The sequence below is a fragment of the Lentinus tigrinus genome, assembly GCF_003813185.1.
Source record: "Lentinus tigrinus ALCF2SS1-7 unplaced genomic scaffold L226scaffold_1, whole genome shotgun sequence".
Lineage (NCBI taxonomy): Eukaryota > Fungi > Basidiomycota > Agaricomycetes > Polyporales > Polyporaceae > Lentinus > Lentinus tigrinus.
In genome coordinates, this window is record NW_027137910.1 from 1,277,077 (window position 1) to 1,296,115 (window position 19,039).

Genomic DNA, 19,039 nt, shown 5'->3' on the forward strand with positions numbered 1-19,039 from the left:
GGACTGGCGACTGCGATTCATAACAAAGTGACAACTATGCCGAGCAGCTGTCGTCCAGCAGAGATGCGCGTGACATGGAGCCCTCACTGTAGTGCGGGGAGAGGGGACTTGGGATGAAGTGCGCAGAGACCTGGCAGCGACGCAAAGGGTCTAACTTAGACGCCCAAAAGGGTGGCTGAGCTGGGTTTCGGGGATAGCCGAGCAACTATGCAGCAGCAGTCACGGTGGCTGTCACCGTACCAGTCTCCGGCCACCATTACCGACTGCAGCAAGATCGTCAAGGTGAGAGCCTCAAGTATACTGGTCGGCTTCGTGCTGACACTGCTGTATTCTATCTATTGCTTTCGCCATCCCTAGGTGCGTTCCCAGCTTGCTCGCTCAGAATTCACGGATTCACTCTCATTTCGCGCGTTTCTCTACCCCGCAATTCAGACCCGACATGGCCACCTTCTCCTCCACCCCCATTGTCATCGACGGCAAGGGCCATCTTCTCGGCCGACTTGCTTCGATAATCTCGAAGCAAATCCTCAACGGCCAGAAGATTGTCGTCGTCCGGTGCGAGGAGATCAACATCTCCGGCAGTTTCTTCCGCAACAAGGTGCATATTGCCACTCACCATGTACGTGGGCAACCTGAAACTTAACACACTTGGGCAGCTGCGGTACCACAACTTCCTTCACAAACGCCACATCGTCAACCCGAAAAAGTCCGGCCCCTTCCACCATCGCGCACCCTCCAAGATCCTTTACCGGGCCATCCGCGGCATGGTCCCCCACAAGACTGCCCGCGGTGCGGCAGCTCTTGAGCGCCTCAAGCTGTTTGAGGGTGTTCCTCCCCCCTACGATCGCAAGAAGCGCATGGTCGTTCCTGAGGCTCTTAGGGTATTGCGGTTGAAGCCCGGCCGGAAGTACTGCACGGTTAAGGTACGTCGCACTTGTCACATCTATGGAGACTCGCATTCGAACGCGATGTCACTGCAGCGTCTGTCCCACGAGGTTGGCTGGGGCTACAAGGACGTCGTCGACCGCCTGGAGGAGAAGAGGAAGGTCAAGGCCCAGGCCTTCCACGAGCGCAAGGTGAGATTGACTTACGGTAGCCACAATTGACATCCTCTGAATGATTTGTCTACAGACCGCGGCCCTCAAGCTGCGCCAAAAGGCCCTTGTGGACGCAACACCATCCTTCGAAAAGCTGGCGCAGCTTGGCTACTAGATGGAAGTACATGGCTTATCGCACTCGCCGTCTGCGTTCGCGCTCCTCTATGATTAGTGCCATGACATACTCCATGTATCACGCCTATTGCTCTCTCGTATGCCTGTTAGCTGGGGACGACATTCGAATATGATACTACCGTTGCCGAGGAGGACGGTGTCGCGGCCTCCGGTTTACTTGTACAACACAATGCATGCATGTGTTCTAACGCGTCGATTGGGGTGCAGTCTTCCGCAGGTCTTACGGCGGAGTGTATTCAGAGCCTCGGAGGGTTATCGAGTCATTCAAATTGGCAGCCCGCCTCGGCGGCATCATCTCCGCTGCCGCCGGGAGTGCGCGTAGGCGGCGGAGTGTGAAAATGGGAGGCTCCGCGGGAGGGCAAACGCCGGGAAACTGCGCCGGTCTGGCCAAGTCCCTGCGTACAGTCGTGCAAGCTTTTGCTCACTCACTCACCTTCACATCGTCTTCCCCTGTCCCCCTTCGCCCCCTCGCCCCTTCCACCCCCCGCTTTCTCCCCCTCGTCCCTCACCATGCCCTCCGACGCTCCCGCTCCTCGCGACACTGGTGCGTACTATTACCCCCGACCGAGAATTTACCCGATCCTGATTAACTCTCGCTTCAGGCTCTGCCCCTCAGTCTCGTTCTCCTTCCCCCAACGGGAACGATACCTTGACTCTCCGTGCCCTCGTCAGCACCAAGGATGCTGGGGTTATCATTGGCAAAGCCGGCAAGAACGTCGCTGAACTCCGGGAACAAACCGGCGTCAAGGCTGGTGTCAGCAAAGTCATCCCCGGCGTCCATGAGCGGGTGTTGACTGTGACTGGCTCCGTGGAGGGGGTGGCGAAGGTGTGTGGATTCCCGAGCGCATGATTGACCGCTATCTTACCTTGCATACAGGCGTACTCCCTCATTGTGTCCCAACTCGTCTCCGCAAACCCCTCCTCCCCCGTCACTTCCAACTCTTCCTCCCCGACCACCGCTATTCGCCTTCTCATCTCACATAACCTCATGGGTAGCGTGATCGGCCGGAACGGTCTGAAGATCAAAGCCATCCAGGACTCTTCTGGCGCCCGGATGGTCGCCTCCAAAGATATGCTACCGCAGTCAACAGAGCGTATCGTGGAGGTGCAAGGGTCCTCCGAGTCGATTGGCCAGGCCATCGAGGAGATCGGCCGCTGTCTGCTGGAGGACTGGGAACGCGGTGTTGGCACCGTTCTCTTCCATCCCGGTGTGGGCGACGAGCGGTCAGGCCGCCGAACAAACCCTACCGGCCGGCGGAGTAATGCTGGTGAAGGACGAGGACGGACGTCCCCCTCCCCCAACTCGCCCTCATCACCACAGCCGACCAACCTCCGTACCCAGAACATTTCCATCCCCTCAGACATGGTGGGATGCATCATTGGCCGGAATGGGACCAAAATCACCGAGATACGACGTCTGTCGGGCTCGAAGATCTCCATTGCCAAGGAGCCCCACGACGAGACGGGCGAGCGCATGTTCACTATCGTGGGTACACCCGAAGCGAACGAGAAAGCGCTCTTCCTTTTGTACAACCAGCTCGAGAGCGAGAAGACGAGACGGGTAGGCCGCGACCAGCAGCAACAGGAGGAGATGCAGGACTAGCCATACCGCACTGCACCTGGTATGTCAGGCATCAGCCGGTCCAGATGCTTGATTTACACACGACGGGACGTGCCAGGCCCGCCGCCTGACGCGCGCGCATCACCCTTTGTCGCCGAATTTCTGTACCCGGACTCTCCTCTCTCCCTATCTATCTATCCTCCCCTGCAATCCAGCCTCCGTATCGCACCCTCGTTCTCCCCCCTTCCTTCTGCTCGTACCTCTTGCCCTCACCAAAATTGCCGAAAAGAGCTGATCGTGTACCTCCGCTTTCTTGCCCACCGTCTGTCCCTCTCGTTGTCCCACTCCTCTCTCATCCGATGTAGCAAACCTCCGACTGCTGGCCAACATGATGCTTTTAACTGACGGGTTGTCCCATTGACGTAGCTTGGCTCTATCATAGTGCTTTCGTGCATACCTCATAGACAGTAAAAGTATGCGTATGTTAATCGCTATCCATGGTACTGGTGCAACAAGGACATTGCTTTCGCGTGCTGCTGTATCAATACCCCGCACTCAGCTGCTCCGAGGTTCAGTCGACATGACGCTGTAGTGCGTAGTGCGGGTCCGCGTAGCCACCCTTTAGACTTTTCTTCAGAAGATTGCCGACATCAGCTCGTCAAAAGTTTCGCGGTCGCATTTCAGGCGCCTGTTCACTCGTCCTGCTTGTTGCACAGATGCAGCCAACTCGTCCTCAGGCCCATCAGGGCCAGTCACATTACTCTGGATACTCTGGAACTGGAGCTTCTGCTGCGCAAGCTGTTGCAGCTGCCCTCTCTAATCCGTACGGCCAGGCTCAGTACGGCTATCCTCAAGCGGCGCACTATGCTCAGGCGTACGCGCAATACTACAATGGTCCAGGACCCTCCGCGGTGACTGCGCAGGGATACACAATATCCTCGACATACGTACCCGGCACTCAATACAATGCACCTTATGGTTCACGACAGCACTCTGCACAGAGGCCCCAGCCACACTCGCACGCGCACGGGGGCGGACAGCCGGGAGGGTGGTACCAGCCGGGAACTATCCCCTGCTCGCAACAGGGATGCTCGTTCATGGGCTCGAAGAAGGCAGTGGAGATCCATCTGATGGATAGGCATCTTATCTACCCGCAGGGGTGGGAGCACAGGAAGCGGAAGAATGACTGGGACGCGGACCCAAGTCTCAAAGGGTGCGCGGGCTTTGTGTGTCGTGCTGAACACATAGTAATGATGTTTACAGGAAACCTGTACCAATTCAGGGCACGAGCATCAAGCTCGACACGCCAGAGGCGATCGCAGCGTGGATTGCGGAACGCAAGAAGCGTTTCCCGACCGCCCAGAATGTCGCTGACAAGGAGCAGAAGATGCGTGAGGCAGTAGAACGCGGACAGTTGCCCTTCGACGATGGGAACAGCAGGAAACGGAGGAGGATAGACGACGGAAATGGCGAGCAGAGAGGGAACTTCAGAGGAAGAGGTGGGCAGCGAGGAAGAGATCGGGGAAGAGGTCGAGGTCGGGGCGGAGGTCAGTCGGATGGACGACGACCATCCGAACAAACCGCAGCTGTTGCCCCTGCAAGCATGTTACCCTCGCGTCCCTCAGGCACAATACCGGTGGATACGAAGCTCAAGCCGCTTGTCGACGATGAGCAGAACTCTGGCTCGAATTCCGATTCCGATTCGGACGACGCACCGGAGATCGTCTCTTCAAAGGCGCCCCCGGGGACCTCGTTGGATGCTGATGACGGTCCTCCTCGAGAAGCGGAGAGTAACCACGATGACGACGCGAAGGTTGATGAGGTTCCTGCCCATGCAGCACAACCGCCGCTTAAGAAGCCGCGACCAAAACAACCTCGTAGACCGTTATACAACCCTTTCACGCAGCGACCTTCCTTACTACGGAATGTCAGTCGTTGTCCCGTCTTGCATTCCATATACGCACTGACGATCCTGCTTGCCTCAGCTACTCATGCCTGAAATCCGGATGACGGTGTCAAATCTCTCGCAGGCGATCCACTTCCTCGTTGACAATGACTTCTTGGACAACGTCGAGCTCAAACCCGGGCAGGCCAATACGCGCATGATTGAGGTCATAGGAGAACAATCTGCGACTAATCTACTACCCACCGAGTCGGCAGCAGATGGGCCAACTCCTCAACCTGAGGTTGTGATGGTCACAAACATCTCGTAGAGCAATGAGCTGGATGCCACATATCGTCGTCTCCTATCGCGTAAGGCTACATAATAGTGGGTAGTATTAGTGAATGGTACTATCGACTCTCGTCGCTGTCGCTATCCTCTTCCGAGTCTGAGCCCGAAAGCTCATCTGCCTCTACCTGCAATGTCCTGCGCTCGACCTCGAACCCGATCTTGCTGAACTCTTCAGAGACCTCGTCGGCCTTCCCTGGAGCGGTGACCGCAACCGCAACGGAGGTCGAAGAGTCGAAGAGGGGAAGGAAGTACTTCTTAAGTGCTGCAATGACGTCCTCCTTCGTGATGTGCGCGTACTTCTCGAGCAGCTCGATGTTGTAGTTCTGCGAGACACCCTTGAGACCTTGGTTGACGAAGGACATGAGGGCCTGGATCGGTGTGTAATGAGTAAAGTCACTATAGAGTGCGGAGCTATGTGCTTACCGCGCGGCCAGGAGTGGAGACGCTCTTCGCGACTCCGAAGACGATGCTGCTCTTCGCCGCGTCAAGGACAGTTTCATCGAGTGATATCTGTTGTCTAACGCGTGAGTATATCGTACGCTGAACCTGATACTTGCACATACTGAGCCGTCGGTGAGACCCTTGATGACGCTTGCGGCCTGCTTGAAAGCCTGTATGCTGTTGGAACTCTGTGCAAATGCAAGCCGCTTAAGTTTGTATTCCGCGTCTTATCTCAACTGAGCACATACCCGGTACAGAGTGAAGCTAATGAACCCGGCTTCAAGGTCCAACGAGCAATGAGCGCCGTACGCCAATCCTGAGCCACGGATGTACCTCTATCGTGGGACGTCAGTACCATGGTTTCAACGCATACACGACTGTACTAACCCAGAGGTAGCTCTCTGTCGCGTTGAGGACCTCGATCGCGACACGCAGAACAGGGTACTCGGGGTGCGACCAGCCCTGGATACCCTTGGCAGTGTGGGTGACGAACGCACTCTCAATTGTCGGTAGGTTGACAACTACAGCCTTCTTCACAGGGCGCTTGCCGACCGGGCTGAGCATGTCCGAAGCCAGCCGGTAGTGCGCGAGCTCGCTTTCCTGAAGGCAACCACAAATTCAGTACACCCACATCCCATACCTAACAAAAGTTGGAGACTTACAGGCAACGCCTTGCCAAAGTGGCGCGCCCATGTGCTCCGGGGCTCCTTGAGCGACAGGATGTTGCCATTCACTGATATCCGGACGCCAGCGGGATCCGTAACTGTGAAACGTTTTTAAGCATCGTAGACACTGCCGCCCGACGATAGTAAAGATACTCACAGCAGCTCCGGATCTCTTCAAGATCCTTGATTACATCGGCAGGCGACTCCTGTAGTTGCTGAGCAAGCTTCGGAATGAAGTCGATCATCGGGACGACGCTGCCCATCCGGGGCACGTACGTCTCATCGTAAAGCAACTCGGAGTTCACTGAGCCGAGCACGGTGTCGCCGTCACGCTTCATCTCGGGGAGGGACTGCTGAATCTTGGCGATATTGACCGCTAGCCTATTGAGGAGTCAGTTATTTAGCTTCCGTTTTGTGACCTAACACGGGTCAGCGCACCTCTCCTTATCAAACTGCACGCCGTAGACCAAGTCCTTCAACCACTGAATAGCGGTCTCGTACATTCCGGTCTCGACCTTGATGCTGACACGGATAGCGTCGTTGAAGAGGCCGTTGACGCCGACAGCGACCTCGTACGAGACGGTGTCACTGTCCAACCGGTGGACGACCTCCTCGTGACTCAACAGCTCTCCAGTACTCCTCTTCACGGGAAGAGAGAAGAACGCGGACAGGTAAACGCTGACGAGAGGGCGTAGACGAGCAGGCACCTTCTCCAAGGAGAAGTAGGCATGGACAGTGACGAAGTCCGACTTGACGTGATCGTACTGGACGAAGAACGGGAGGGGCACGCCGTCTTGTTCGATGTGCTTCGCGAGCTCGGTGTTGTTCGACTGAATGACAGGTGCGCGTCCCTTCTGACCATGCTTCTCCTGGACACTCTGCACAGGGATCCAGGCGATGCTCCTGACGTCGGGAACGGGGAACGACTTCAGGATCTCGGTCGGTATCTCCTTGTCGTGCTCCTTCTTGGCCTCCTCGAGAAGACGTTCGCATTCCGCGATGCCAGCAGGACCGAGACGTTCCCGCTGCGCAGCAATGCGAGCCTTCTCTTCGCGATCGAGCCTATCTGCCATTTCACCAGAAGGCTTTCCGCGTACGACGATGCATGGAGGGTCGACGTAGTACTTGCGCAGGAGGGCCGCCCACTGGTCGCTCGTCCACTTCTTCAGCTCAGTATACATGTTAATCTCGTCCATGGATGGGGCAAGATCCTTGCCATCCTCGGAGCCGTAGAGAGAGTCTGTTATGACGTTGCCAGAGAAGGTATCGCCTTGAGATGACTCGAGCTTGCTGCGAAGCTAATGGAGATGTGAGTGACTGCCGTGGCTACATTGACTGCAGATGACTGACCTGTCGCTCGTCCCTACCAATAACCATAGCCATCCGGTCCATATCGAAACCGTCATCGGCAATTCGCTTCAGGCTTGCCTTGAGCTTCTCGTCAAAGGTGTCCAGGTGCTCAGTCGGTACGGAGCCTACGTAGACAGGGAGATCAACATAGGTCGCACGTGTATCCTCGCTGAAGTAAATGTATGTGCTGAACCCGATCGATCAGCTCAAGTGCTGTTGCTGAAGACACATAGAGGACGTACCACAAAGGGTTCTCAATCTCGACGTACTCCTTATTGAGCGGCGCCACAGCAGAAGACGTCAGGTAGAGCCCAAGGATGTCTATCGCCTTCCTCTCCAGGAAAGCGGTTGGAGGTGGACCAAGGAACCCCAGCTGGAGCTCGCCGACGCTTTCGTCCTTCTCGGGGAACTCGACGGTCTCCTTGAGGGTCGTCTTGAGTGGTTTGCGATCAGCACTGGGAGTCTCCACGAATGGTCGTTTCCAGCCCTCAGGTCTGGGACCCTTGTTCTGACCGTGTTCTACGATACTCGGCTCCACTTGATTCTGAACGACATCGAGAAGAGAGGCCGTTCCGGACGCAAGCTTCCCAGTAACGATGAGCGTCAAGTTGTGGGGGACGTAGTAGGTATGGTGATAATCGCGGACTTGAAAGGATACCATGTCAGAGTATGCTATGCAGAAAAGGATAATAAACGTACTCTGCTCTACGGTCAGCACTCGGAGAGCCTCCATTAGACCACCAGTCTCGCTCCGGTATGCACTACCCGGCGGGTTCATCAACCGCTGCATGCTGCGTTCAATGCGCTCAATCAGCTGATCAGGAATATGCACGAGCATTCACTTACCGAAGAGCCATGAGGTCCCCAGAGGTGTTCTCGCGCCCCTGCATCTCGCTGTAGACCACACCAGAATCTTGCCCTTTGCCATCTATATGATGAACCTGAATACTGTTAGTCTCAGCGCTGATTGAAATCCTGAAAGACTGACTTCTGTAACAAATCCAGCCTTCGTGAGGGTTGGGTAGAGGATGTGATCGACATAGATCGGGAGTAGCTGTAGAAAGCCTTGCTCTCCAGCAGTAGATACAGTGTAAGCAGTGTGATCGGTATCAGTCCAAGCATTTGTGCCGTTCGAGAAGCCGCGGTTTGCGAGATGGTCTATGATGCCCTTGTAGGGATACTTCTCAGACCCCATGAACACGAGACTGCAGCAAGTCAGTTGTGCACCGGGTGGATATTTAGTATACTCACTGTTCTAGCGTGTGCGGACAGCCGCTGTCATTGAAGACTGAAGGCCTCGTTAGGGGACGATTCAGTAACCGAAGGGATATGAAGTCATACTTTCAGTTCCAACAACGAAGTAACCATTCACGAGAGGGGCTACACCACATCATCAGCATTGTCATAGTAGAAATGTGTTGATCACGCACCATCATAATCCAGGTGGACTACCGACAGCCCAGAGGTACGACTCTTCCACTTCGAGACATGGATGTCTGCGAAGTCGAGCTTGAAGCGTTTCACAAGGTCAAAGTTTCCATGAGTCTCTAGAGGGTTCGCATTCTGAGAGACAACATGTGCAGCAGCAGGCATGCTAGTGTGTAGTGGCCGAGAAAGAGAGAAGGGGGTGAAGCGGGTCGTGAGCTGAGGTCGTGATGGTGGCGTACGAGGAAGAGAGCGGAGGAGCCTGGACGTCTGGCTGGCAAAGAGACGTGAGAGAAAGAGCATCCAGCAACAAGCGAACCCTGCAAGCCGCCAAGGAGACCAAATTGAAAAATACAGCCAGAGGACCAGGAGACGGGAGCAGGACGCCTCAGCGGTACGTGTCTGAGCCTTACCAGACCCGCAGGCGCCCATTACAGCATTTCTCAGCTCACGTGGCCGATCGGTCCAAATAGTACGGCGTCTATCCACAAGCAGTGGTGAACGCCCCCGCATAACATTCCGCGATGCTCGTCCGACCACAGCGACCGTCGACCGGCAGCCACGCACGCACTAACACCGACCCGCTCGGCCTGCCGCTCGTGCTTGTATAAGTCCGCTTGTCGCCAGAGTAAGCTCGGACCAGTCGACCAGCTCGCGAAACCTCAGGCATCTCGAGCACTGCACCTGATCTCGATTCTCGTGAGAGACATGCACGAACAGACGGCGCCCAGATTAGCTTTCCTCGGGCCGCCGGGATCGTATTCGCACCAGGTCAGCTCGCTGGACGAAGATATCGTTCTATGTTCTGATCTATCTTCTAGTGCGCTGTAGAAAGATTCGAGGAATATGTGCAGTACGCGGAGCAGTCTACCATCACGGGTATGTGATAACCATTTCCCCACATACTGCCACACTATACTCACATGCTCCACAGATGTCTTCCGCGCTGTGTCTGCAGATGTCCCATTCGCTGTCATCCCGCAAGAGAACAGCACCTACGGCACTGTCGTCGATACATACGATGCTCTGCGCACCCCGGAAGCAGGGCAGTCCGTATTTGTCCGCGGAGAGCTCACTCTGGCCGTGAAGCACTGTCTGGTGGTCCGGAGCGGAGTCAAGCTGAAAGATATCCAGCGAGTAATGAGCCACGAGCAGGTCCGGCTATGCTGTCATACGTCTCTGCCCGATGTGGACTGATACTCGCATAGGCTCTTGGACAGTGTTCCCGCTTCCTGTCAGAACGTCTGCCAGGCATAGCACGCACGAAGGTCCCGTCTACATCCACCGCAGCAAGTGCTGTCCTGTGCTGCGGAGAAGGCACCGACGAGCCCGAGAGCGCTGCGATTTGCTCCGCACACTGTGCCAGCCTGTTCGATGGTCTTGAGATTCTCTATCACGATATACAGAACGAAGCATGTACGTCATAAGTGTCCCTTGTATCTTGTCCCCATGGAATTGCAGGACTAACAGTTTGCTCCTACAGCCAATACAACGCGCTTCTTCATCTTGGCTCACTCCCTAGATGCCCCCTTACCTGGCAGTGTCAAAGAGCCTCGCCGTCAGAGGGCTCTCATCCGGGTCGGTAATCAAGTACAGCAGCAGAGAGAAGATGAACCATCGTCGGCAAGCCGATCGACTCGTATTGTTACGAGTATGCTGCTCACGACATTCGGGTGTCCAACCCTTCGCATCGATCGGAGACCGTCATTAAACTGCATTCCCTTTGACGACGTGTATTTTCTTGAGGTTGGGGACCTCACTCTTCCCGTTACCTCTACTACGGTAAAGAATTGTGAGGAGGAGTGGTTGCAGAGACTGCAGAACGGTGTGGAGGGCATTAACGCAGCTGGCGGTGAGGCAACTATTCTGGGACTCTGGTAGTTATTTAATGAAAATTTGCTGGACTGTTCTACAATGTTCTTGACCTCGTGAGCTTGCACGCCTCCGTGATGGTCGAAACGCTTTCAAGAGGCGGGATGAGTAAGATGATCTCAGAAAGGAAATTCCCGCCCTTCTTGGCCTTGTGCTTATGGGCGCTCGATGTCTGCGCATCTTGCACACGGACTGTGCAGACGGAATGACGACCACGACCATTGCCCCTCTTCAGGACATCATCAGTCCGAAATTCCACCAGAACAACTTTGCTGAGGAACTCTACGTGAAAAATGACCTCGGAATCAAGCTAGACAAAGGTACGCATATCGTCCATGCTGTCGCTGTACGACCGTCCTCACCGCCCTGCCCCCAGACGACCAGATATGCAGGCTGTCGCTGACCGCGACGGGTTGCCCACTTGGCCCTCTGCACTGCCCTCTGAGGCACACCACACCCTCGGTACAGAACTTCCAGCCACCAAAGCAACTCCCTACACACCCGCGCGAACGCGAACGCCTCGCGACGGTCTGTAAGCACTGGCTCCGCGGGCTATGTAAGAAGGGTGACGCATGTGAGTTCCTGCACGAGTACAACCTGCGCCGCATGCCCGAGTGCTGGTGGTATGCCAAGTACGGGTACTGCTCCGCGGGCGACGAGTGTCTGTATGCGCATCCCAAGGAGCGGAGGGTGGAGTGTCCGGATTACAATAGAGGGTTTTGCAAGCTCGGTGCGTCCTGTTTCCATCTTCCCTTAGTCCCTCGTATCGTGGAACCATGGAACTGACCTATGACGCTGTTCATCTCCGTCCTCTCCTCGTATGTGTGCCATGGTGCGCAGGCCCGAACTGTCCCCGCAAACATGTGCGACGGGTGGCATGTCAACTGTATCTCACCGGGTTCTGCCCTCTGGGCCCCGATTGTCCGCGTGGCCAGTGCGTTGCTCCTCCTCTTTGTTCCTGTCACCGTGTTGGAACTGACGTCGTTCGTTGCAGTCCCAAGCCAGGCATCCCCCCACCTAAAGCGTATGAGCCGCCCGAGCCTCCGTCAGTGAGAGACCTCGGGCCACCGCCGCCTGGATACGGTAGGTACGCGGACTTCGACCGTGGAGGGTCGAACTTCCCTGGACCCCATGCCCCCGGTCTGGGCGGATCCGGTGGGCCTCCTGGTCCGCGGAGGAACCTCGACGAAGTCGTATGTTACAAGGTATGTTAGATGTACCCGTCGTGCCTGGTGTCTTTGTGGCGTTGCTGACGGGTACCTGGCAGTGCGGAGAGAAGGGCCACTATGCGAACCATTGTCGTCAACACATTCACAAGCCGTACAAGCGGTGATCCGGAGAGGTTGGATGGTTTCTGGATGTGCTCTTCTTATCCCTCTTTCCAGTCTGTACATTAGATATGTTGCCTAATAGCATCGCTCATCGCTATGTCACTTATTGGGCCGTAGTTTCCTAGATAGATGAGTTTCTGGTGGCAACGAGGAACAGCGAGGAACATGGACATCATCCATGCTTCTCCGCCGAAGTTACCCTCATGCAAGCTATCCGTGCTTCAGCATGATGGTTCTCACAGACACGCCAACAGGATTGCCCCATCACCACCGCAGCACAGAGTTGCAACATTGAGTTTCCGACAGAAAATAGGCTTTCAAGTCCGCAGTCTACGCCTAAGTACATTCCAATATCGCTATACATGAGAGAGGAGAGCCCAGGCGACCAGCGATAACGGCGACGTCTCGTAGGATAACAAAGAAATACACGAGTGAAGTAGCGATGCACACAGCTAGTTTCATACAAATGTTCCACAGCAACCATCAAGTCCGCGGCACCAACGAAGCAGTAGTCAACAGCGAACATAGACACGCCCTGGACGCAGTGCATCATACCGTGCCTATCTCCCTGTCTCACACTGCGGGTGCGGAGCAAGAGAGCAGGTAAGTACACAAGCATGCCTGACGTCCGCAGGGCGGCGGCCGGCCAGCGCAATCTACAAAGTTCGACAGGAGAACAGAATAACGGGAGAATGACAGCACGGATCCAAGAGGGAAATGAAGGCCCAGAAAAGAGACGGAGCGGCAGCACTTGACATCATTGAGGGAATGTCGACGACACCGAGTGCGAATACGGCCGCGAGCGGAGCGTGGGGGAAGTCCAGCTGCCGGGTGACGAAGCAGAGGTCAGAGACCCGCCGAGGCCAGTCATGCCCGACGGCGACTCTGAGGCTTCTGGATACTGCGAGCTGTCTGGGAGCGGCGCGCCGGTGTGGTCCTGCGGGATCGTTTCCTTGGGGAAAACTCCTGCGTGCGAGAAGGGGTAGAGCGGCACGCCGACCTCGAGCGGCTGCATCTGACTCGTCATCCGCACGATCTCCGTCATGAGGCCTTGCAAGAGCCTCTCTTGCCGCGCTAAAAGGCATTTTAGTACAGCCGCGAGAGTTTGAGATGATACGATAGCTTACTGCCGATCGGCGACCGAGTGCCGTACGTGAGCATCGCAAACCTTGATAGAATGTCAAGTCAACCCTGAACGTCCACAAAGCAGAGATAGAGACGCACCGCAATGCGTTGATTTCGCCCCAGACTGTCTGTTCCCTAGCAGTATCCCCGATCTCGATGAAGTACTTGCACAACTGCGTCTGAACGACGGCAGCAAGATACCAGCAAATCTACCCAGCGACCATCAGTCAACAACGATGAGCTGAATGATGAGCAACATACGGTAACGAAAGGATGTAAGCGCGTTATGTCGAGTGACGTCTCGGAGAGCCTGTAGTACGCAGCCAAGATCGATCGAGTAGCATTCACGCATCGGCTCGTCGACATGCTCCGGGGATCGGAGAAATTGAGGTACGGGTTGTGCAGCGTGATCGTCGCACTGCGGACCGACATGGAATATGTTTCAGCCCGACATCCGTTGAACATGCTGACAGACAAACAATACTCACGCGTGTGGGACGACGTGGGCCATGTAGAGGTCTGTGTCGAGCGCGCTGCCATCGTCACTGACCCCAAGGTGCTTGAACTCTGGTGGGAAGCTCTGGAGGAAGTCTTGTGCCACTACCCTGTCGAGTTCCTCGAACCCTCCCAGTGCGAACGGGTTCTGGTTTTTCGATGGAGGCAATGTGGCGCGAAGGTTGCTCCGAGTGTTGTAGTCCGTTACTCTGCCAAATAACATGACCGCTTTGAGGAACAGGATGAAAGTATCGGTGTATTGTGGCGGATGCCGAATGAAGACGTTATCCGAGGACAAGCTTTGAGGATTAGGTGGGAGATTAGCCAGGGATGCCTGATAGACGCGTCTTAGCACCTGCTCTTCGCGGTGAAATAGCGGTCCTCTAGATCTCACCTCAACGTCGAAGTCGATGCGCCGCAGCGGAAGCTCAGTGCCGATATCCCGCTCATCAATGCCATGCACCCAGCCACCAACGGAGGCTATCCGGTCAAACATAATAGTCATCCACCACGTCCGCCGCCTTGTTTCCAGATCCTTGAGGTCCTTCGGTGGTGCGAGATACGCGCCAGGCGACGCCGCTCCGATCGCGGAGAACGTGCCCGGGTAGTTGAGCCGGAGAGGAATAGCGGCACGCGTCTGGAAGCCGGCGAATATCCACACCTCCACCCACCTTCCCTCCTGATAGAAGTACCACGACAGGATGATGCACGCCTGCATCACCGGGAAGATATCCTGGCCCGTCGCCATCGTGCGATCGATGTATGCCCTCGTTTTGCTGACGTGGAGGTCCGCGAACTTGTCCCGCCGGGTGCCGTCGGGAAGTGTTACAATATCTTGTGTCGTCCAGCGAGAAGCAGAAGCACACTAGAACAGATCGAAGTCCATGTTAGCTCCCATCATGTCAAGCGCTTCGGACTGCGTGTGGACTGACGATTGCATGTAATATAGCCGGATGTGGGTAGTTCTCGTCCTTCGGATGCAAATGCATAGATGCGAGGAACGAGGGTTTGTGGAGGACCCGTGAGCCACACGGGTCGCAGTTGAAGAACACTTCGATACTGTGCAAAGATCAGTATGCTATAGATAACGCAGCATTCTGCAGGCCTTACTAGTGGTCCAGGGTATCCGGGTCAGGCAGGTCCGGATCCCAACCAGAGAATAGGACTTCCATGAGGGGATCTGGTATGTGTTGCTGCTGCATTCCCTGGCGCAGTTCCGGGCTACTTGTAGACCCGCGTGGGTGAGAGTCAGAGCTACCAGGGGAGAGCTGGCCGAGCATATCGAGCGATGCATGTGGAAGGATGATTCCACCACCGGTGGGACTACCATCAGGTGATCGACCGTTGACGGAGGTGGACGCGAAGTGGTTGCCGTTTCGGGCTAGTTGAGCATGTCGTGAAGGAGACGCAGAGCGTGAGTCAAAGCTTCTGGATTCACTGAGTTGACTTTTCAGTTGCGCTGGAAACACGGCGGTCAGTACCGTATGCAAGATTTCAGCGGGGTAGTTATGTGGACGGACGGACCGATCTGGTCCTCCAACATTCGTATCCGCTCGGAGGGGTCGGCATTGGATGCCATAGGGAGCCCTTCAACAGGATCATAGGAGCATTGAGGTTCGGTGGGATGGCTGCGCGCGTCCTGTCGTTAGGATCTGACCCATGTTGCGAGAGGAGGTAGACTCACGCGTAGCCAACGGGAGGAGGTACACTGATGAGCGATTGCCATTGCCTAGTAGCGCCCTCGATCAGCCCTTGCAACGGAACCTAGCGACTGCGGACCCACTTAACGCAAGTACCACAGTGAGGGCGCGCTGCGTCGCATTTCTGCAGCGTACAGGGGTCAATGAACGCCGGGGTCGCGTCGAGTGGCGCGAGGACGTACCAGTTTCCGCTTCCTGCACGACAGACAAGCCTACTCGCAACAAACCATGCGGATAGGGAGCGCAGCGCAATGAGCAGGGATAGAGCGGGCGTTATGGACGGCACGGACCTGATTCCTGCGAAGGGCAGGGCGCGCGGAGGTAGTAGCAGCCTTGGGCATACCGCCGGCGTGGAACAGTACGGCTCGCGGGTGTTGTCGCGCACGAGAGCTCGGGGTGTGGGACAGACCAGGACAGGAGGGGAGAGCGAAGCTGATTTTCCGCGCTAGCGTATATAAGAGTGCGTTGTGGGAAGAGAGAAGCGCGGTCGGGAACTGGCGAGGGATCCCGGCGGTGTACGTACGCAGAGGGAGCGCTCGTCACTCTCCTCCGCGTCCAGAGCCTCGCAGGATGGTATGCAGCGTTTTGATCGCCTGGCCCTGCTGCTATAGTCTATCTGGGCTCCTGGGAAGACGGGACGCTGACACGGCCGGTAATTCCTGCGTTACAGTATCCAAGTCCGCGCGGGCACGGTACCGTCGCCTTGACTTCCCGTGTGCCGGGAGCGGTTCGACAATGCGTGTGTTTGAGGAGGAGACGGAGGAGGGGCGTGCGCGTCCGGCCTGTGAGATCTGCACGACGCGTCGAGATCAAGGCTGCGAGAGTGACAAGCGTGGACCTGGCGTGGACTCCCTCCTTTCGAGACGTGTGACGGCGCGCGGGAGGAGGAGGCAGGGCAGCGATGCACTCAGGAGACCAGGCTGTGGCAACGCCTCGTATCATCGCCGCCATGTGGCTTTGAAGTTCGATCTCCTTTCCGATCAAGCCTGCCCAGGCACCGACCTCGTACTTAGAGTCTTAGACCATACTTATGGTTCCCGTTTCATACGCAGCAGCTTGATGCCAAACATACTACTTAAATTTCGTGGACTCAAGGTCCCAAGGGCTTGCGAGAGTTGCATCAAGTCATATAAACTCTTCGTGGCGCGCGTCGATAAATAAACCTTCGTCCCCACTGCATTGGCACCTCAGACGATCGCGAGCCAATATATCGCCAGGTATGATAGCAAGACAGAGAAGTGGCACCCATCCCATGGAGTCATTATTATTGTCTAACCGTGACAAGGCAAGAACTCGTTACGTCCGGGCCGTCCCAGAGAACAAGCCAATGCCAACTCCTGGCTGTAGTAGCGGAGTCTCAACAGAATACCGGCCGACGACTCATCAACAAGGCAACAAGGCAAGACGCTCCCAACTTCTGTCAGTACATCCTTGCTCCAGTTGAGGGACCAGTTTCAGTGGGTCGCATTCGGGCTTGTTCGGTCACTGCCTGCCTGCTCGGACGGACAATCCCTCCGAGTCCTTCCGATACTGTTTGCATACCTAGCCACTTCAGATAGCCGACCTGCTCCACAAGCATACATATCACCGATTAGCTGCTGCCTTCGATCATGGCCGGAGTGCAACGGTTGAACGACACATCAGCGGCGAATTGAGCGCTGTCGACCGCGGCGCCACCTAGTCAGGTTGGGTGAAGTACAATGATTACCACGTGGGATAACCACGCAAGGCTGGATGCAAGTGTGCGATTTCGGTGTTCTACAGTGGGTCCAGATGTACGGCATCTCGCCTTTCTCTTCACGATCTGGAAGGTACCGATCAGTAAGAAGTGGGGAGCTTGCTACAAATGCGCGCAGACGTACAGGACAGTCGCCACGATTCGACGCGCGTGGGGTGCATGCCTGAATTCCGTGAGGTAAATCCCTTTTGACAGCGAACACGACGACATCAACGGAGAATAACGCCCTTCAGCCCAGCAGCTCCTCCATATGAGATTCAGACGCCTACTCACCTTGCCATGTGCCGAGGTTCAGACGTCCGTCCGTGATAGGGACGCAGATGGACGTGCCGATGAGCGAGGTCTTCGTATGCGACACCCTGAAAAGCCACGACGGAGCGTACAAACGTCCGATACGTACATCAGCACCAGAGCAACAGCGCGGGCAATGAACCGCCAGGAAGCACTCACGAGTCGCTGAGTTGCAAATTTCCCAAATATGAGTGTCAGTAGACCATCAAAACGGAGATGATCGCACAAGGAGAAGCCCCCGTATGGCACTTACTCCGGGCCCTCATCTGTGTGTCTCCAGTTCAGACTCTCCGGTACGATGTTGTCGAGGGCCATGTCCATGTCTACGACCCATGGGTGATTGGCGGGGTTCGCAATACCCACGTGAAGCGAAGAAAATCGCAGTACAGGCACGGCATAGTTCAGTCGCGCTGGAGTTCGGCGATGGATGGGACTACTGTGAATCTCTCACCTCTCCGAACGTCTGCGTTTCGGGCCGTCGTCAGAAGCGCGGATCATGCGCAAACGGAGGAAACGTGGGGCAGACTTGCCTCTGTCGAAGTTCTCATTGATCGTGAGCGCCGCAGAGGTGTGCTGGCTGCGACGTGGGGGCAGTTATTGACATGTCAGCGCGCGGTTTCCCGTCCATGGCCGGTGGGAGGCGGAACCCACATGAAGAGGTACAGCATGCCGACCTAAAACGTGTAAAATCCGCACATCAGCAATTCGGCAACTAGCATGACGATAACATAAGTGTGAGTTATCCCAAAGTATCTCTCACTGTTGCAACGGAATGATGAGGTATAATTTGCATTGAGTATCAGCAAGGCATGTACTCCGCAGCGCTGGGCAAGACCGACAGTGATGCCATAGATCACGATCCGGCAGTGTTGCTGCGCACCGCCGAGGTATGTATTGCTGAGATATACCACATGGCAGCATCCTCGACCAGAACGGTGGGCGCATACAGTAACCAAAGAAACGGATGGAAGGTGATGTAGAACTCACCTGGACTCCTCGCAACCCTGGCTCAATCTGAGTGAGCACCTCGTCTGTAACAAGATGGCAGCCTTTGTTGCGACGAGCAAGCGTGAATGTCTTCTGCCAACCCATATCTAAAGCGTGCTGCAAGTCTAGAGTGAGTAGATCAACACGGCTGTTTGTCTGGAGGGAAGAGGAGTTGATCTCAAGTAGGAATGACGATTGTGTGCGCAGATCAGATCCCGATCCAACCCTGATCTAGGGCTATGAGATCACCTAGTATGTAAAGTACAACTATGCAGCACGGTACTAAAACCGCGCGAGTTGGCTCAGTAGTAAATACGGATGCTCAGAACGACTGCGACGGGGTGCTATACTGTAGATACGCATGGGCCCACTAAATGGTGCAATGCATCCAAGATGAAGCAAGGGCTCGCAGCAGTTTGTTCACCGTCTCCGAGGCCATAGCTTCCATTTCATGCTCCTGGATAAATCCCGGAGCCGAGGAAAGATCCTGAGGATTGTCGCAATCACTCCTTCGCGCCGTTTCTAGTCTTCAGAGCTTCAGCCATGATAAGAGTAGCAGGAAGGTTAGGACGTACGGATGAGTCAGCATGGAC

The 19,039-nt window shown here is 55.7% G+C and overlaps 9 protein-coding genes across 9 annotated transcripts; 5 read left to right on the forward strand and 4 right to left on the reverse strand.

The window, feature by feature from the left end:
- Nucleotides 1–355: 355 nt before the first annotated feature.
- L226DRAFT_497208 (60S ribosomal protein uL13) lies at nucleotides 356–1,418 on the forward strand. The gene is made up of 4 exons (XM_067677600.1): nucleotides 356–598; nucleotides 657–923; nucleotides 981–1,076; nucleotides 1,132–1,418. The coding sequence occupies exons 1-4, from the start codon at nucleotides 440–442 to the stop codon at nucleotides 1,210–1,212; spliced, it is 603 nt and encodes a 200-aa protein (XP_067542603.1). The 5' UTR covers nucleotides 356–439; the 3' UTR covers nucleotides 1,213–1,418.
- Nucleotides 1,419–1,742: 324 nt separating this feature from the next.
- L226DRAFT_541564 (cytoplasmic protein) lies at nucleotides 1,743–2,835 on the forward strand (the record flags this gene model as incomplete). Its single annotated transcript, XM_067682066.1, has 3 exons — nucleotides 1,743–1,776; nucleotides 1,835–2,058; nucleotides 2,110–2,835. The coding sequence occupies 3 exons, from the start codon at nucleotides 1,743–1,745 to the stop codon at nucleotides 2,833–2,835; spliced, it is 984 nt and encodes a 327-aa protein (XP_067542604.1).
- A 674-nt stretch (nucleotides 2,836–3,509) lies between these two features.
- Nucleotides 3,510–5,006, forward strand: L226DRAFT_564663 (uncharacterized protein; the record flags this gene model as incomplete). Its single annotated transcript, XM_067683668.1, has 4 exons — nucleotides 3,510–4,006; nucleotides 4,057–4,292; nucleotides 4,419–4,720; nucleotides 4,779–5,006. The coding sequence occupies 4 exons, from the start codon at nucleotides 3,510–3,512 to the stop codon at nucleotides 5,004–5,006; spliced, it is 1,263 nt and encodes a 420-aa protein (XP_067542605.1).
- A 79-nt stretch (nucleotides 5,007–5,085) lies between these two features.
- L226DRAFT_564664 (uncharacterized protein) lies at nucleotides 5,086–9,075 on the reverse strand (the record flags this gene model as incomplete). Its single annotated transcript, XM_067683669.1, has 16 exons — nucleotides 5,086–5,394; nucleotides 5,450–5,536; nucleotides 5,590–5,655; nucleotides 5,716–5,802; nucleotides 5,855–6,067; nucleotides 6,130–6,230; nucleotides 6,290–6,513; nucleotides 6,571–7,430; nucleotides 7,483–7,669; nucleotides 7,725–8,127; nucleotides 8,182–8,273; nucleotides 8,329–8,423; nucleotides 8,471–8,687; nucleotides 8,734–8,770; nucleotides 8,824–8,862; nucleotides 8,913–9,075. 16 exons carry the CDS (start codon nucleotides 9,073–9,075, stop codon nucleotides 5,086–5,088), a joined length of 3,180 nt encoding a protein of 1,059 aa, XP_067542606.1.
- Nucleotides 9,076–9,440: 365 nt separating this feature from the next.
- L226DRAFT_528242 (PDT-domain-containing protein) lies at nucleotides 9,441–10,813 on the forward strand. The gene is made up of 5 exons (XM_067679301.1): nucleotides 9,441–9,678; nucleotides 9,729–9,786; nucleotides 9,842–10,062; nucleotides 10,116–10,323; nucleotides 10,391–10,813. Exons 1-5 carry the CDS (start codon nucleotides 9,616–9,618, stop codon nucleotides 10,786–10,788), a joined length of 948 nt encoding a protein of 315 aa, XP_067542607.1. The 5' UTR covers nucleotides 9,441–9,615; the 3' UTR covers nucleotides 10,789–10,813.
- A 146-nt stretch (nucleotides 10,814–10,959) lies between these two features.
- Nucleotides 10,960–12,225, forward strand: L226DRAFT_497212 (uncharacterized protein). The gene is made up of 5 exons (XM_067677601.1): nucleotides 10,960–11,099; nucleotides 11,156–11,509; nucleotides 11,620–11,713; nucleotides 11,774–11,984; nucleotides 12,047–12,225. Exons 1-5 carry the CDS (start codon nucleotides 10,985–10,987, stop codon nucleotides 12,110–12,112), a joined length of 840 nt encoding a protein of 279 aa, XP_067542608.1. The 5' UTR covers nucleotides 10,960–10,984; the 3' UTR covers nucleotides 12,113–12,225.
- Nucleotides 12,226–12,368: 143 nt separating this feature from the next.
- L226DRAFT_528244 (uncharacterized protein) lies at nucleotides 12,369–15,865 on the reverse strand. The gene is made up of 13 exons (XM_067679302.1): nucleotides 15,721–15,865; nucleotides 15,613–15,642; nucleotides 15,514–15,554; nucleotides 15,415–15,459; nucleotides 15,255–15,358; nucleotides 14,841–15,189; nucleotides 14,663–14,789; nucleotides 14,125–14,595; nucleotides 13,724–14,064; nucleotides 13,497–13,653; nucleotides 13,335–13,444; nucleotides 13,238–13,278; nucleotides 12,369–13,184 (listed from the first exon to the last, which is right to left on the reverse strand). Exons 1-13 carry the CDS (start codon nucleotides 15,769–15,771, stop codon nucleotides 12,868–12,870), a joined length of 2,184 nt encoding a protein of 727 aa, XP_067542609.1. The 5' UTR covers nucleotides 15,772–15,865; the 3' UTR covers nucleotides 12,369–12,867.
- A 132-nt stretch (nucleotides 15,866–15,997) lies between these two features.
- Nucleotides 15,998–16,437, reverse strand: L226DRAFT_528245 (uncharacterized protein). The gene has a single exon (XM_067679303.1). The coding sequence runs from the start codon at nucleotides 16,379–16,381 to the stop codon at nucleotides 16,043–16,045; it is 339 nt and encodes a 112-aa protein (XP_067542610.1). The 5' UTR covers nucleotides 16,382–16,437; the 3' UTR covers nucleotides 15,998–16,042.
- Nucleotides 16,438–17,093: 656 nt separating this feature from the next.
- L226DRAFT_528247 (uncharacterized protein) lies at nucleotides 17,094–18,603 on the reverse strand. The gene is made up of 9 exons (XM_067679304.1): nucleotides 18,447–18,603; nucleotides 18,111–18,133; nucleotides 17,990–18,036; nucleotides 17,911–17,922; nucleotides 17,713–17,782; nucleotides 17,619–17,624; nucleotides 17,442–17,527; nucleotides 17,293–17,353; nucleotides 17,094–17,234 (listed from the first exon to the last, which is right to left on the reverse strand). Exons 1-9 carry the CDS (start codon nucleotides 18,549–18,551, stop codon nucleotides 17,228–17,230), a joined length of 417 nt encoding a protein of 138 aa, XP_067542611.1. The 5' UTR covers nucleotides 18,552–18,603; the 3' UTR covers nucleotides 17,094–17,227.
- Between the last annotated feature and the right edge of the window lie 436 nt (nucleotides 18,604–19,039).